General features: G+C 37.8%; 1 protein-coding gene across 6 annotated transcripts in view; it reads right to left on the minus strand.

Moving 5' to 3' along the window:
• Positions 1–17,950, minus strand: part of Ptpn4 (protein tyrosine phosphatase non-receptor type 4) — a 186,849-nt gene that overhangs the window by 74,788 nt on the left and 94,111 nt on the right. For all 6 annotated transcript variants that reach the window (XM_041649236.1, XM_041649235.1, XM_041649240.1 and 3 more), the window contains 3 exons: positions 16,551–16,639; positions 5,790–5,853; positions 91–263 (listed from right to left, as the gene is read on the minus strand). In XM_041649236.1, coding sequence (XP_041505170.1) covers positions 91–263; positions 5,790–5,853; positions 16,551–16,639 — 326 coding nt within the window. The remainder of the gene's footprint in view (positions 1–90; positions 264–5,789; positions 5,854–16,550; positions 16,640–17,950) is intronic.

Below are 17,950 nucleotides of genomic sequence, written 5' to 3' on the forward strand. Positions count from 1 at the left end.
AGCCCTTTCTCTAGCCTTAGACCTTTAATCTAAAGGTAAGGGGAAACAAAATCTCCCCAAATAAAGTGTTAGTATAAAAGTAGTACTTACCAGTACCGGAATTTGGAACCCAGGGTAAAATAATGTGCAAAAAAATTCTTTTGAGGTGGAAGTGGTCTATCCAGGCGGAAGAATGTATGATGTTCTACACATGCTTTCCACAAATTTTTACATGCTCTGTAATTCACCATATTAAATCCCAGCAATGTTTCTCTAGATTCATGCTGTATTAAAGGACAAAATTCAGAGAATATGGGAAAATATCAGGATCTGATAATACTTTTGACAGATAAATTAAGCAAGCCCTATAAACATTAATCTCCTCCTTTATGGTTTTGTTTATTCAACAACGACTCAGTGAACTAAGTGAAAAGATAAGTAAAATGCATTTTAGTAATTTTACAACCTTGAGGGACTTCTATTCTCTATCATAGTTAGAAAAAAGTTTAAATTTTTTACCATTTTCAAATCTTATTAGCTATGAGTCTGCTTCAAAATATAATCATGGACCATAAATTAAATTTAAAATAGGCGCACAAATTGCATTGCACCTTGATGAAAAATAAGAATCTTCAGCACCTCCAAGCACTATTACAAAATTGCATTATAAACTGACTAGCGCTAAAACTGAATAACTTTAGTTTTTCTTTTTTGCATAAACCACACTACAGCAAAGCACATATCTCCTGAGTTCTGACTCCAGACAATGCGACCAGTCAATGCAGACTATGACAGATCGTTCTATGCCCCCTGGTAATACTCTCCACTCCTTCTTACATTAGATTATCTTCTAATGATAATTACTTTTTTGTCATGATCATAAATTAGTCAACTTGTTTTCATTTTTCTTGGTATTCTATTGTAATATAGCCACAACAGTTTATCTAATGTGCATAGACATATGATATTTCCCATTTGGGATAGAAGAGTAATGTTGTATGTGTATGTATGTGTGTATATATACACACACATAGATATATATGTATATATATATTCCTATCATCTGTATATACATGTATATATTTCTGTTCCTGGATCATAACATATATGTTTAGCTTGAGTGGTTAATACTTCCAACAACAGAGTATGTTCTATCTATATCCTACCCAGTTCTGCAAATTTCTGTTTTGGTTTTGTATTTGTTTACTGAGACAGCATTTCACACTGTAACTTAGGCTGGCCTGGAACTCACTATGTGGTTCAGGCTGGACTAGAACTTATGACAGTTCTCCTACCTTATCTTTTGGGTATTGCATTATAATCATGTACCACACCACCTAATTTCAGTCTTTCTTACTTCACTGTCTTGATAGACAGGCAGAAGTGGAACATTTTGGTTGTGACCTACACCTATTCTAGATGACTAATAAAATTCAACATCCTTTCATGTTAATGGCCATGTGGATTTTCGGAGGGCGGGGGGAAGGTTGGGTAAAGCATGGCCTCTTCTGTAGACCAGGCCAGGTTTGAACTTGTGGCAATAACCCTCTTAGTTTCTCAAATGCTGGGATTATAGCTTTGGGTTGCCATGTTTACCTTGTATTAGTTTTTAAGGCAGGCTCTCACATTATGTAGCCAAGGTTGATTTTGAACTCACAACTTTCTTGTTTTAACCTTGTTAAGTATCTGGCTACCATGTGGATACTGTCTTTCCTGAAGTTGGTATTTAAGTCACTCGCATATTTTCTGTTAGATAGGATATATATATATACATATATATATATATGCAAGGACTTGTACAGGCATGTGTACTACATATATAGTCAGTGCTACTTTACACTCTTAATGAGACTTCTTGATGAAAAGTTACCAGTTTTGAAACAGTCCAAAAGATCAATTAATTATCTTTAAAGTTAAGAACTCCTATGCTTTCTCCAAGAAAAATTTTCATCATGCAAATATTTTCCATAATTAAACCATAATAAAATGTTCATATATAAGAATGTATTTTCATATTAGAAAGTAAAATGATTAAGCATAACTTGTTGATCACTAGAAAATTAAATGTACCATTAACAATTGTTTGTACATGCACTATCAGTTTACATGTTATATACTATACAATGAACATTATGAAAAATGACAGAATGTCTCACGGAGAACATAATACAGTAACATTCTTAGTGTGTGTGCACTAAAATTTAGATATATTGCCTCCCTTTTAAACAGTTGCTTCAAACAGTCTGTATATAATTTGGACACTAACTGTATTTGAAGTGCAATAACAATTTTTTCCAATGAAACAATGGACATAAAGTGTCTTAAGAATAAGTGCAACAGGCCAAGCTGTGATTTAATTAAAAAAAAAAGAGTAAGTGCAACAAATTAAAGTTTGGATTTGCTGCTGTGGTTTAGGCACAAAGTCTTGCTTTGTAGCTCTACATGTCTGAAACTTGCTATGTAAACCAGGGCTAGCCTTGAACAAGCAGCTACCCCACAATGTCTGCCTCCAGAGCACAAAGATTGCAGGTGTGCATCACTACACCTGACTATAAGTTTGGATAGTTACAAACAAAGGTTTTACAGAGAAACATTGGCAACATGACCTGCAGAGTATTCCTGTGTGTGGTCTTTAGTCACTCCCTATTTGGCTTTTGATGCTAACTGATATAATCTCTGAGAGAACAAGTATGAGAACTAAATAGTAAGAATGGTTCATATATTACCAGGCACATATTGTTTTCAATAAATGTTACACTTCACAATTGTTATCATTATTATTCTTATTACTGGTAACACATTCACCACAATGAGGTAAACTAGAAAAGTTCCTTCTACAATATTCTCTCTAGTTACTCCAAGTAAAATATCTGTTCTCTAGGATCACCAATTGTAGGCTCCGTGTCCCTTATTTATGGCTAGAAACCAATTATGAGTGAGTACATCCCATATTCATCTTTTTGGGTCTGGGTTACCTCACTCAGGATAGTGTTTTCTATTTCCATCCATTTGCATGCAAAATTCGAGAAGTCATTTTTTTTTTTTACCGCAGCATAACCAAAGGAAAAACATATAGTTATCCTCTTGGCTACGGGAAGTAGACAAAGTTGCCGGGGAGAAAATTGAGAGCTTGGGGGTGGGGTGGGATGGGGGTAAGGGGAGATGGGGAGAGAAACGGGAGAAGGGGAGGAAGGGGGGAACTTGGGGAAAAAGGAGGATTGGGATAAAGGAAGGTTGGATAGGGGAGCACGGAAGCACAATTCTTAGTTAAGGGAGCCACCTTAGGGTTGGCAAGAGACTTGAACCTAGAGTGGCTCCCAGGTGCCCAAGCCGAGGTCCCCAGTTAATTCCTTGGGCAGCTGGGGATAGGGAACCTGAAATGACCCTATCCTATAGCAATACTGACGAATATCTTGCATATCATCATAGAACCTTCATCTGGTGATGGATGGAGATAGAGACAGAGACCCACACTGGAGCACTGGATTGAGCTCCCAAGGTCCTAATGAGGAGCAGGAGGGAGAACATGAGCAAAGAAGTCAGGACCACGAGGGGTGCACTCACCCACGGAGACAGTGGAGCTGATCTATTGGGAGCTCACCAAGGCCAGCTGGACTGTGACTGAAAAAGCATGGGATAAAACTGGACTCTCTGAACATGGCAAACAATGAGAGCTGATGAGACGCCAAGGACAATGGCAAGGGGTTTTGATCCTACGTAATGTGCTGGCTTTGTGGGAGCATAGCCAGTTTGGATATTCACCTTCCTAGATATGGACGGAGGGGGGAGGACCTAGGACTTACCACAGGGCAGGGAACCCTGACTGCTCTTTGGACTGGAGAGGGAGGGGGAAAGGAGTGGGGGGAGGGGGAGAAGGGTGGGAGGAGGGGGAGAAGGATGGGAGGAGGGGGAGGGAAATGGGAGGCTGGGAGGAGGTGGAAACTTGGTTTTTTTTTCTTCTCATTTTCTCAATAAAAAAAGATGTATAAAAAAATATCTGTTCTCTAGTGTCTGGATAACAAGATTCATTACACTTTCTTCTCTGGATATTTACTTACACACACACACACACACACACACACACACTCACACACACACAGTGTGACTGTTCTGTACCAGGATTAGTCATAATATTCCCCACTAACAGGAGAATGAACTGATAGTTTATGGCATATGCACTTAGTGGAATATCACACAATAAGGAGCAAACCATGCAACATCATGGATGTCAGTACAACAATATGAATTGCACATAGTGAAGGGAAAGAAGGCAAACACAAATAAACATGCTATATAGCTTCATTCTGAGCTATGAGTGTAAACTAATTTATGACAGTACTAATGAGAATAATGCTGCTTATCTGTTGGTAAAGTTAATAGCTGGAAGTGGACATCTCCTCCATTAGCACAGAACTAGGTCATGTTCTATATATTAATATGAGTTTATCAAGTATATACTTAAGGTCTAAGTACTTTCCCATACTAAATTTCATTTTGATAAAAATTCTATTTTTAATATTCTCCCATATTTGGTAAACATAAATGATAAACCATAATCACAAAATAGAACACTTTCTTCTAGCAGATGAATATTATAGCTAATTCAAATACAGTGTTAAGATTTTAAGGAAATTTTACACATACATATCTTAAAACATTGATATGAGATTCTCGTCTGAATGCTGTGAATATCACTGGTTAAAAAAGAAACTATCTTAGGCCTGCACAGGGCAGAATATAGGTAGGTGGAGAAAACTAAACTGAATGCTGGGAGGAAGAAGGAAGAGTGAGTGAGACACCATGTAGCTCTGCCAGAGACAGACAACGGAACTTTATCTGGTAAGCCACAGCCTTGGGGCAATACACAGATGGAGATGGGTTAAATTAAGATGTAAAAGTAAGCCAATAAGAAGCTAGAGATAATGGGCGAAGCAGTGATGTAAATAATATGATTTCTATGAGAGTATTTCAGGAGTCTGGGTGGCTGAGAAATGAACAAACAGCCTCCTAAAACAAATTGGAAACCAACGTAGGGCCATAATGTATTAATTTGCAAAGATTTATAAAAAATACAAACCAAGAACAGGTTAGGTTGTTTGCACATTAATATTTGTAAATATGTACGTGTTTTGTGCCAGAGTCTTGCCTTATAACTCAGGATAGCTTCAAATAGATAGTCCTCCTGCATGCTTGTGATTATAGGTTTATGTCACCATACCACACAAAGCTAGTTAATTTGATAAAACAGGTAAAATAATTTTAAGATGAAGTTGTTTTAACACTATACTATCACTTTGATACAAAATGTAAGTCCATGAACTAGAAACAAATATTCAGCATTCTCAAAATGAAATAAGCTTTCCTATCAAAGGAACTCCTATGGATTTAATATGGTAGAAAATTACAAGTATTTACATGTATGCACTTTTTTCTACAATGACAGAAAGTTTTAATTATTTTATCACTGTGTGTTGATAGGCATGTAGGTGCACATGCGCACATGAATTAGGATGCCAGAGGATAATCTCAGGGAGTATTTCTCAGAATATTGGAGACAGTCTCTCAAAGGCTGGGAGCTCTCTCATTAAGCTAGACTGGCAGGTCAGGGAGCTGGATGGATCAGCATGCTTCTGAGTTCTCAGATTAAACAGATAGATTATAAATGCAGCTTTTTTATTTGGGTTCAAGGCATCCAACTGCTGTTCTTGCACTTGTATAAACCCTATACAAATTGAGCCATTTTCCCCACCTATGGCTAGGCAATCTTAAAAGACTTCATTTGTATCAATAATTATTAGATCAATACTCACCAACTCTTTTCTAAGTTGAATAAAAAATTGTTTGCATTTAAAAGAAATTTTTACAATCTTCAACCTGCATAAAAGAGAATTAGAGTGTTCAAAATTACTGGCTAAATATGAAAATATTAAAAGATTTGGAAATTTATAGGTATGATTTTTTTTCATATTTTATGGTTTTTGAAAGTTTTATACATTTATACCTCCAACTCTTTCTGATACTACTACACTTTCTCCTTCCTAGCTTCATAGCCTCTTTTTAATTTTTGTTTTTGTTACTAATAACCCCAAGTTCAACTACTGCTGCCCATGTGCACACAGGTAAGTGGCCATGATCTTAAGTTTAATGTGTGCCAATATTTTCACATTTTGTCATATAATCTCTAATACATATATCAATAATGTAAAGTTTATGGAGCTTCTTAGAAAACAAAAAAAAATCTAGGTGCTCAACTGAGAAAATTTTTAACCAAATTCTATCTTCTATGAATTACATATTTCCCAATTTTCTATTTTCAGAAATATTCACCAAAATTAAAATCTCAACAAATATAAATAACATTTAAAATTTTTAATATTACAAAGCATGCATGAACGAAAGTATAAAATTTGGGGGTTTTATAAAACTTTATCTTAAAAACCATTAAAAAACGTATACATTACCTTTTAAAATATATGTAACTTATTTTTGTTTGTTATTTGAGACAGTCTCTCACTACATAGCCTTGGTTGGCCTGGAATTCACTGTTGGAAACCAGTCTGGTTTGCCTCTGACTTCACTGTGGCCACAACACCCAGCCCAAATATATGCAATTCATATAACACTAATTTCTCAATGTTCCATTAGTACAATTCTTGACTCAAGCTGGTTTGGCTTCTTATAATAACCATATAAAAATCATAATACTCAGATCTTTGTTGGCTGTAACACTTAAAGGCTATGAGGCCAAAGAGACTGGATCTTAGTAAAATGTGATTTGGGACCCAATTTTCTAGTATTTCTAAGATTTGACAGAGGTTCTAAGTTTTGATCTTCATGACTCATACCTGTATCTATTAAGAAGCTCTCAAAGAATAAAGTTCTCCAATCTCAGTCACTTGAGAAGACAAATGTACCAGTCATACTTAGGCAGATCCTTTTAGAGTGGGGAAATACAAGTTTAGGTCTGAACTTTGTGTTGCTGGGGGACTAAACCCAGGACTTTACACATGTCAGTCAAGTGCTATAATACTGTGCTAAATTCCCAGACCCAGGGTTGAAATTTATTATTTTTCTATTATATCTTGTGCTCTTACTTCATAAATAAATAACAACATGGATATATTATTTTCTCATATAACAGAGGGTATTATTTCCAGAAAGTAAAAAGACTGTATAAAATAGCCTGTATTTGTGGAAAGAAAGTAATTTAAAAACCTATACAGAACTACATATACTTTTAAATTTATACATTAATATTAAGAATCATCATGCAAGCAACAAATAAAAATGTTATTCATTTCTAAATGGACGAGAGAGAAAATACAATCTAATTCTAATCATCTTCATTTTGAAAAAAACACCAGAAAACATCAAACAATACAAAATTTTACACTGGATGATGGTCTTTAACAAAAGTCTACTTGTATGACTTGTGTTTCTTACAAACATATTCTATCAAACAATGAATAACACTTGTTTTATATAATAATAATATAGCTATAATATAATACTTCTTCCTTTGATTTACGTGTTCTTTTTTTTTTTTTTTTTTGGTTTTTCGAGACAGGGTTTCTCTGTGGTTTTGGAGCCTGTCCTGGAACTAGCTCTTGTAGACCAGGCTGGTCTCAAACTCACAGAGATCCGCCTGCCTCTGCCTCCCAAGTGCTGGGATTAAAGGTGTGAGCCACCACCGCCCGGCTTTTGATTTACGTGTTCTTAATATATCTTCTATAGTGAATTCTACCAATCTGTCTCTTTATGTTTTGTATATACCTCTCGTAAATAGAATATACGTAAAACTTTCAATCCCTTCTGAGTATTTCAAAGAGGATAGATGAAACATCAATAGCACATAAAAAGATGGTCAACATTATTAGCTATAAAAGAATACAGAGTAAAATTAAAATGAGATATCATTTAGTACCCAGCAGGATGCCTTTAAGTCAAAAGACTAACAATAAATGGTAGGGAGACTATGGTGAAATTAACCTAGCACATATCCCATTGGGGATGAAAGGTGATAGATACCACAGTTTGAGAAAAAAGCCTGGTGAACTTAGAAATTCTAATCCTTTGTATATGCCCCCTACCAACACTTATACAAATACGCAGTGGAGCACCAGTCTTTAAAGTCCAAAGAAACGGCTCTCTGTTCCTCCCTGTTCTAGAGACAGCCGCTTCTTTTCGTGCAGTGCCAGCCTCGTTCCAGAGACACAACAGCGAAGGTCGGAGCGAACAGATTTGGCCATATTGGACGCCTGGTTACCAGGGCTGCTTTCACTTCTGGCAAAGTGGACATTGTTGCCATCAATGACCCTTTCATCGACCTCAACTACATGGTCTACATGTTCCAGTATGACTCAACCCCCGGCAAGTTCAAAGGCACAGTTAAGGCTGAGAATGGGAAGCTTGTCATCAACGGGAAGGCCATCACCATCTTTCAGGAGCGAGATCCCGCCAACATCAAATGGGGAGGATGCCGGCGCTGAGTATGTTGTGGAGTAGACCAGTGTCTTCACAACCATGGAGAAGGCTGGGGTCCACTTGAAGGGTGGGGCCAAGAAGGTCATCATCTCTGCCCCTTCTGCCGATGCCCCCATGTTTGTGATGGGTGTGAACCATGACAAGTATGACAATTCCCTCAAGATTGTCAGCAACGCTTTCTGCACCACCAACTGCTTAGCCCCCTTGGCCAAGGTCATCCATGACAACTTTGGCATCGTGGTAGGACTCATGACCACAGTCCATGCCATCACGGCCACTCAGAAGACTGTGGATGGTCCTCTCTGGGAAGCTGTGGCGAGATGGCCGTGGCGCTGCCTAGAACATAATCCCTGCATCCACTGGCACTGCCAAGGTTGTGGGCAAAGTCCTCCCAGAGCTGAACGGGAAGCTCACGGGCATGGCCTTCCACATTCCAACCCCCAATGTGTCCCTTGTCGATCTGACATGCCGCCTGGAGAAAGCTGCCAAGTATGACGACATCAAGAAGGTGGTGAAGCAGGCATCCGAGGGCCCACTAAAGAGCATCCTGGGCTATACTGAGGACCAGGTTGTCTCCTATGACTTTAACAGTGACTCCCACTCTTCCACCTTCGATGCTGGGGCTGGCATTGCTCTCAATGACAACTTTGTAAAGCTCATTTCCTATACGACAATGAATTCGGCTACAGCAACAGAGTGGTGGACCTCACGGCCTACATGGCCTCCAAGGAGTAAGAAGCCCGCCCTGGACCACCCATCCCAGCAAGGACACAGCAAGAGAGAGGCCCTCGGCTGCTGAGCAGTCCCTGTCCTAACTAACCCTTGACACTGAGCATCTCCCTCACAGTTTCCATCCCAGACCCCCAGAATAGCAGGAGGGGGCTTAGGGAGCCCTACTTTCTTGAATACCATCAATGAAGTTCATTGCACCCTTCAAAAAAAATAAATAAAGTCCAAAAATAAACTGATGAACTGTGAAACAAAACGTGATGTAAGTAAGTGATAGGGCATTATTCAGCCTTAAAGGGGGCACTGATTGATATATGCTCTAAGATAGATGAATGTTAAGAACATGCTAACTGAGTCACTCAAACACATGGTATAATATCTCATTTTAGAACAAAATAGAAATATACTTAGGGCTGGAAGTAAGAGGCAAGACAAGGGGTACAAAATGATTTATGACAAATGATCTTTTCGGGACAATGAAAATGGTTCACAATTATATTAGGTGATGCTGTGTTCTTTAAATATACTACAAGCACTGTATATTTTCCAGTGGAATACATAAAGTATATAAATTATAAAGTTTAAAAATCAATTTTGATAATCTGCCTCTTTCAATCTGAAATGGTGGGTGCTATTTTTCCTGAAGAACTTAGTTTAATGTTTCTCACATGACAGGATTTCTTTAATTCTCTTGCTTCTGCAACTATAGACTGAGTTGATGAGTTTCATCTTTTAACACTTGTGAATATTTCACTCCATCATTCGTGGGCTCTCCAAAGACAAGTGTCATGTAATTCTTGCCCTTATTTCTCTGCAAAATGATGTTTTTGGTGTTTTCATTGTCTTGAAATTTGCAGTTGAATCCAGATATGATTTACCGACTAAAAGGAATCAGGTAAACATTCCTCAGCCGAAACTTCATGTTCATCTGACAGGACGAAGGCTGTGGTTACTGCACTGTGAGCAGCCTGAAGTGCAGGTTTAGCTTCCGCAAGTGCCCTTATTCTGCCACTCTCACTGTCCCTGGTTTCCTACTAGTCTCTTTCAATTGCTTTTCTTGCAATTTTTTACCTGTAATCCCCAGTTATTAGACAGGACCTTTGTTGATACAGCCTGTAATATGTGAGTGGGGAATCCGGTTTAATCCGATGATTAAATTTAAGTGGCATCGAAGAAGTCCATCCCCTTAGCTCTCACCATGAAAACAGGAAAAGGCACGTGGTTCATGAACTCACAAAGTTTGAAGACTCTCAGAAGACGGGACACCTTAAGTTTTTTTTTTAATCCATTCTACATCTGCCACCTGGCAACGAGTCACCGCCACCTTTTAAGCACTCCCAATCATCCATTCCCTTTTAGTCACTTGGCTCCAACTCTCAAGGCAGGAGTTTACTCTGAGAAGAACTTAAAGAAAGTTGTCAATTTTCAGTTTCTTTTGGGTTTTCTTTGTTGTGGCAGCAGGACAGTGAACACCTTACATGACAGATCGAGGAGATAAACTCTCTGTTCTTCTTTTATTATCCTAATGTCTTTGTTTTCTTGTACTGTGTATTGTAGAGAATAGCTGGAAATTATCCATTATAGCCCATGGTGATATGGGCTTGATAGTTCTAGCAGCTTTAAATCCCATATATTTAATTATTGAAAGCAATATTTAAGATTCATATCATGAAATATGTAGCACAAATAATAAAAACCCCGAGACAGATACTGGGGTTCAACCTGAAGATCAGAAAAGCAAAGCAGCCAAGCCACTAGAGAGCTCTTACCTGTAGACTGAAAAAGAACGAGTTCCTGGGCATCCTACCTTATATTCCTCTCTAGTGCTGGAATTAAAGGTGTGTGTTCCTCCCTAGTACTGAAATTAAAGGTAGGAGCCACCATCACCTGGATCTGTTTCTACATTGATCTTGTGTAGTCTAGGGTAGCCTTGAATTTACAGAGATCCATCTGCCTCTGTCTCCCAAATCCTGGAATTAAACGTATGTTCTACCACTGCCTGGGCTCTCTAGTGGCTTAGTTTTACGTTCTGGTCTTCAGGCAAGCTTTATTTATAAAACATAAATAAAATATCACATAGAAATATTTTCTAATTAATAATTCAATGTTAACATGCATTGTTTGATTTTTCTTAAACCCAACCTGCATAAGGCTTTGGGCATATGAGTATTATTTCCCAATTTTAAGCCAGCTTCAAATATTTAAATGATGCATCAAGTCTTCATCACAAATATCTGACATAAGCTGATTTCTCAAAATTCACTGTTTCCTTCCAACTGAGAACCCTTTTTTGCATCCTAAAAAGCCACCTCAAATTCAATAAAATATTCTACATAGTATATTCTTTTCTGTTCACACAAAAATATCAGTAGTTTGCCAGAGTCCTCATTTTATAATAATGAAACAGTAAAATAAAACAAAAACAAAGATTATATAATACAGAGCTTTGAAAATACAGTTTAATTATCATTTGCATTTTAACTACGATCTCCTGAAAATAAATTATGATTCTGACATTTACATATAGTATAAAAATTAATTTTTGTGCATCCTATCTATACTTACAACCAAGAATTTTGTTATTGTTCATTTGATTTTGCCCTTGAACATACCACAATTACACAGAAAATATTTCAAAGGTAGAAGATGAAACACTAAACAATCTTTAGTTTCACCAGGTATTTTTGCATTTATAATACAATTTACCAACTTTAAGTGAGCAATTCAAGAATTTTAATAAATCTGTTCAACTGCATAACCACCACAGAGCAATCATGTAATACTTCTGCCATCTTACAAAGTCTCCTTGGTGCCAGGCAGTGGTGACACATGCAATCCCAGCACTCGGGAGGCTGAGGCAGGCAGATCTCTGTGAGTTTGAGGCCAGCCTGGTCTACAAGAGCTAGTTCCAGGACAGGGTCTAAAGCTACAGAGAAACCCTGTCTCGAAAACGAACAAACAAATAAAAAACAAAGTCTCCTTGGTGCCCATTTACAGTTAATAGCCTTGTCCCATATATATATATATATATATATATATATATATATATATATATATATATTAAGGTTTCATATAGAGAAAAGTACATTCTTTTGGGTATAATGTTTTTAGTGTATCAACAGTCTATCTCTTTTTAATGCTAAGCAGAATTATACCATGTTACTATACCATAATTTGTTTATTCTTTCAGTTAATACACATTTTGATTTTCATTTTATGTTATGAACACTTTAGCTATGAATTTTATGAACAAATCTTATTTTTACATATATGATCTAAGTTTCTCATGCTAGGATTACATGGCTCCATGTTTGGTCTATTGATATCTGACCAATGTATTTATTAGTTACTTCTCTTATTACTGTGACAAAACGCCTGACAAAGATAACACAAGGAAGAGAGTTTATTCTGACTCACACTTTGAGGGCACAGTCCATTATGGAAGGGAAGACATGACAGCAACAGCAAAAGGTAGCTGTGTCCGTAGTCAAGAAGCAGTGAGAAAAACAAATGCTAGAATTCAGCGTTCTGTTTTTCATTTGGTTCAAGATTCCAGGTTATGAAATTATGCTGCCCACACTTAGGGTGGTCTTTCCAGTTCATTAGTCCAGTGGTTCTCAACCTTCCTAATGCTCCGGCCTTTAATACAATTTCTCATGCTTTCGTGACACCCTCCCCCAAATCATAAAACTATTTTCAGTGCTACTTTATAACTGAAATTTTGCTACTGTTATGAATCATAATATAAATATTTTTGGAGACTGAGGTTTGTCAAAGGGGTCACAACCCACAGGCTAAGAACCACTGTTTATTAGTCCAGTGTAGAAACTACTTTTCAGATATTTATTTCTGTTATCATAGTCTTTACTAGTTCCAACACTGCTCAAAAGACTTTCTCAAGCCTCAGTTCCTTAACTATGAGCCTTGAACAATGAGTAAAGCGAGTTACATACATTCAATGATACAGTCAATAGTTTCATTCCAAAATATCAAACTAAGGCAAGATAATAAACCCTGCAAGGAAAATGTGAACTTCTGTAGCTCAATGTGAGGCTTTTGGGTAAGATGATGGAATCATGTGGGCTCAAAGGGTTGGGCAGTAAGACCCCTCCAGTTCCAATACCTGCAATATATACATAGACTCAAACCAGTTCCATTCCATTTCCTCCTGTAGCATTCCTACAGTGGACATCCCTTGGTCCATCAACAAAATCTTAGAATCTCCATTGAAACTGGGACTTCACTTTCACAACTTCATGCAGTAGCCTCTTGGCCACTTCTTTTTAATGGGACTCTAACCCTCCCACATATTAACTGACTTGAGCAGATCTCTAAAACCATTACACAAGACTGCAGGGCCTCCTAAATCTTATATCTTAATGTCTACAATGTCAGTATCAGATGCACAAAAGTGCTAATTTCTGTTGCCAACTCAGAATGGAGCTCAGTTGCAGCCTATTTGGTGACCCTGGGAAACAAGTTTTGTTTTGGTTTGGTTTAGGTTTTTCAAGACAGGGTTTTTCTGTGTAACTGAACTAGCTTCCCTGGAACTAGCTCTGTAGACTAGGCTGGCCTCGAACTCAAGAGATCTGGCTGTCTCTGCCTCCAGAGTGCTGGGATTAAAGGCGTGCACCACCACTACCCAGCCACAGTTGCTTTTGAACAAGGAACCCCTTGAGCAATATTCTCAGTTTAGGTTTTCTCTTTTGAAATAAATTTCCATTTTTCACAAGATGGAGCCTTCAGTATTCTTGGGATACCATTCCTATGAAAACAGTGTGAAGGATTTTCTTCACTGGGCCTAATCTCTAATGATCACAGCTCTTTGAGCCTGTCTTTTCCGTAGTTTCATACTTGCTCATACTCTTCTTCACAGACCTCCACTTTTCATCTCTCTGCTCTACTTTTTACTCTTGGTTACTGTAAGCTGGAGAAGGCTGTAAACAGCAAACAACACAATACTGCCTTGAAATTCCTCTACCAAATAAATTAGCCCATTCCTTTTCAATTTGTCCAATTTAAGTTCTCAGGACATGAGCCAAATAAAGTTAGATTTCTTTATTTTCTTTTTTTCTTGCCAGAATGTAACATGAATGGCCTCAAGCCCAGATCCCCATAAAGGACTTGTTCCCCTTTAAGACCTCAGGAGCATAAAGGAAGGAAGGAAGGAAGGAAGGAAGGAAGGAAGGAAGGAAGGAGAAAACCAAAAAACCCCGGCGGTGGTGGCACATGCCTTTGATGCCTTTGCTCCCAGCACTCATGAGGCAGAGGCAGGTGGATCTCTGTGAGTTCGAGGCCAGTCTGATCTACAAGAGCTAGTTCTAAGGCAGGCTCCAAAGCTACAGAGAAACCCTGTCTTGGGGAAAAAGGTGGGGGGACACCTCATAAGCCAGGCCTCCACTATCCAGTATTCTCTAAATCCTGGCCTTCCACAATGACTCATAAAGTTCTGCTTACAGAATTCTGGGGTTTTTATAATCCAAAACTCTAAATTCTTCTACACTTTCCCATACAAACTAGTTCCACAGGCTTAAGAACCACAAAGTATTAAAACAGCAAAACAGCAACAACCTTACTGCTGGCAACAATTGTCTGTATTAAGTATTTTTCTTTTTGTTATGACAAAAGTAACTTAAGAAAAGAAAGGATTATTTTGGCTCACAGCTTGAAATTACAGTTCATCATGGCAGAGAAGGCATGGTGGTACAGGCTAAAGGCTTGTTTCCATAGTAATTCTATTCCCATTAACTTGACAAGATTAATTATCACAATTGGCTTTGGAGTCACAGAGGAGACATACCTTTAGGAGTGTCTGTGAGGGGTTTCCAGGAGAGGATTAGCTGAAACCCATCCCCAGCAACCAGATATAAAGAGGTTTAGGATATACTCCTGCCTCTGCTGCTTCTTTCTGAACGAGTTCATCTACGGATGCTACTTAACTCTTTCTTGACATTACATTCTAGAACTTCAGTCTTCTGATACTGACTCATTAGCAACAACTTTCCAGGGAATTTCCAGGCTTTCAGTACTGGATTGAGACAGCTGAACTTCTCAGGCTGAACTCTAGGCTTCCCAACCACTCCAACAAACAGATGACCACTGTAAGGACTACCATGTAAGATAACCTAATAAATTATTTCTTTCTCTCTTCTTCCTCCCTCCTCCCTTCCACCCTCTTCTTTGTTCCTCCAGAGCACTGCTTAATAGATTTTAATTTTAAAGAAAATGCCAGTTTCCAAAGTTAGTGTATCTTTTTTTTTTTTTCGGTTTTTCGAGACAGGGTTTCTCTGTGGTTTTGGAGCCTGTCCTGGAACTAGCTCTTGTAGACCAGGCTGGTCTAGAACTCACAGAGATCCGGCTGCCTCTGCCTCCCGAGTGCTGGGATTAAAGGCGTGTGCCACCACCGCCTGGCAAAGTTAGTGTATCTTATTGCATTTCCATCAGTAATACAATGTTTCAAAGGTGATACATTACAAAAATCCTGGGATTAGAGCTTTTAAAAGAAAAGACAGTTATGAGAGCTTCCAAAGACATTTATTTCTATTAGCTATCATATTTCTATTTTTATTCTATCAATGTATTATTAAAGTAACTAATTATGGAAGCTTATTAAAAATAATAAATACTGGGGGAAAAACAAGATCAAATCTTTTAGGAGATATACAAAAGAAACCTACTGATACAATGTATTGATTTTGAATTTGCTTCTTCCCCTAAATTCACTTTATTTAAAAGAGCTAAACCTTTGAATAACCTTGAGTACATTAAGGTTATTAATGATCAAAGTTATTTTTATAAACCTTAATTTATCACCTTAAAAAGAAACATGTTTTCTCTTTTTCCTTGCTTTGAGATACAGAAATCATAAATCATAGTGGTAGCCCATCTTGAACAATGAGAGCAAGGACAACAAACAGAAGATGGCAGAAGGATAAGACAAAGGAAGAATGAGTGTAAAACCTTTGTGGAACCCACATGCTTTGCTTGTACTAATTTAAACAACCACAGTACTGGATCGTTGGTTCAGTAGCCATGCATCTTCCAGCTTATAAACTGGCATTTCAATGAATGCATTTAAATAAAAACAGCAAGTGCAAATCTTATATCAGCCCCAAGTGAGAATTCTTATGATAATATTTGTATATTCTCTAAGAAGAAAATATAATAATACTTTTAAGAAGCAATATTGAAACAAATTATCTTGGTATCTTTTGATTCATTTTCAGTGATCAAAATAAAGTATAAATTGAACCACACATGAAAGCTGACTAGATTATAACAGTTAAAGGTTATTTAGTATGAATTAGTATATTTGGTAATATTATGATAAAAGCAAAAGTATTTGTAGAAATCCTTACCATGGAAAAGTATTCATCCGCATCCTGTTCTTGTAAATCAGAATTCCTCCTGACATCACTCCAATCATGATTTCATTGTTACTTTGATCCTTCAAAATAAACACATGACAATCTAAAATAATTAAAAGAGGACTAGATTTTTTTAAAACACACATCGTGTTTTAAACAAAACTGAATTATACTAAACCCAAACCCAAACAGTTTGTTGTTGTCTCATAAAAGGCAAATTTCAAAAAGGTTAAATGTGGCAGTATTAAAATTCACTAATTTAGAAGCTGGAGAGATGCTTTAGCAGTTAAGTACTTGCTGCACAAGCACGAGAACCAGAGTTTGATCCTTAGAATGCCATGTGACCTTGGCAGCCCATCTGTAATTCCAGTCTTGGAATGAGGAGAAAAGTGATCCTCTGAATAAACTGTCTAGCAAGACTAGCGATATCAGCGAACTCTGGGTTTAATTCTACCTAACTGAATAAGAACAGCCATCAAGAATGATTCTTGTCCTCAAACTCAGTCTCTATATGCACATGTACACATGTTCAGGTACACCACACATATGTAAGGATCTGTATACCACATACAGAGAAAGAGAGAAGAGAGAAGAGAGAAGAGACTCCGGAGAGAGAGAGAGAGAGAGAGAGAGAGAGAGAGAGAGAGGAGAGAGGGAGGAGACAAGAAAAAGAAGAAAGAAAAAGGAGGAAGAAGAGAAAGAGAGAGAGAGGAGGAGAGAGAAAGAAGAAAGAAAAAAGGAGAGAGATAAAGATAGAGAAGGGGAGGGGAGGGAAGGAGAGGGGAGGAAAGGAAAAAAATCATTGTCCTATGTAGTGAGGGGCGGCGGGACTGTGTCCCGCCACCCGGCTAGCTTTACCCGAAATAATTACATGGAAACTATACCCTTTTAAACACTGCTTGGCCCATTAGCTCTAGCCTCTTACTGGCTAACTCTCACATCTTGATTAACCCATTTCTAATGAGTGTAGCACCACGAGGTGGTGTCTTACCGGGAATATTCTTAACCTGCATCCATCTCGGAGAGGAGAGCTATGGCGACTGCCTGACTCGGCTTTCTTTCTCCCAGAATCCTGTTCTGTCTACTCCACCCACCTAAGGGCTGGCCTATCAAAGGCCAAGCAGTTCTTTATTAATTAACCGATGAAAGCAACAGATAGATGACACTCCCACATAATTGCCCCCTTTTCTGTTTAAACAAAAAAGAAGGCTTTAACTTTTACATAGTAAAATTACATATAACAAAACAGTTATCAAGAATTACAGTTACAATATTTAGATCTACAATTATCCAATCTCAGATTCTGAATCTTGAGGGTCTGTTGCCTACAATCACTTTTGTTACAAAAGTAACCATTGTCAGGATTCAACGGAGGAAATAAAAACTGCCTT

Source organism: Microtus oregoni, unplaced genomic scaffold (genome assembly GCF_018167655.1).
Source record: "Microtus oregoni isolate MIOR12 unplaced genomic scaffold, Mior012 000003F_ref0000135, whole genome shotgun sequence".
Classification (NCBI taxonomy): Eukaryota; Metazoa; Chordata; class Mammalia; order Rodentia; family Cricetidae; genus Microtus; species Microtus oregoni.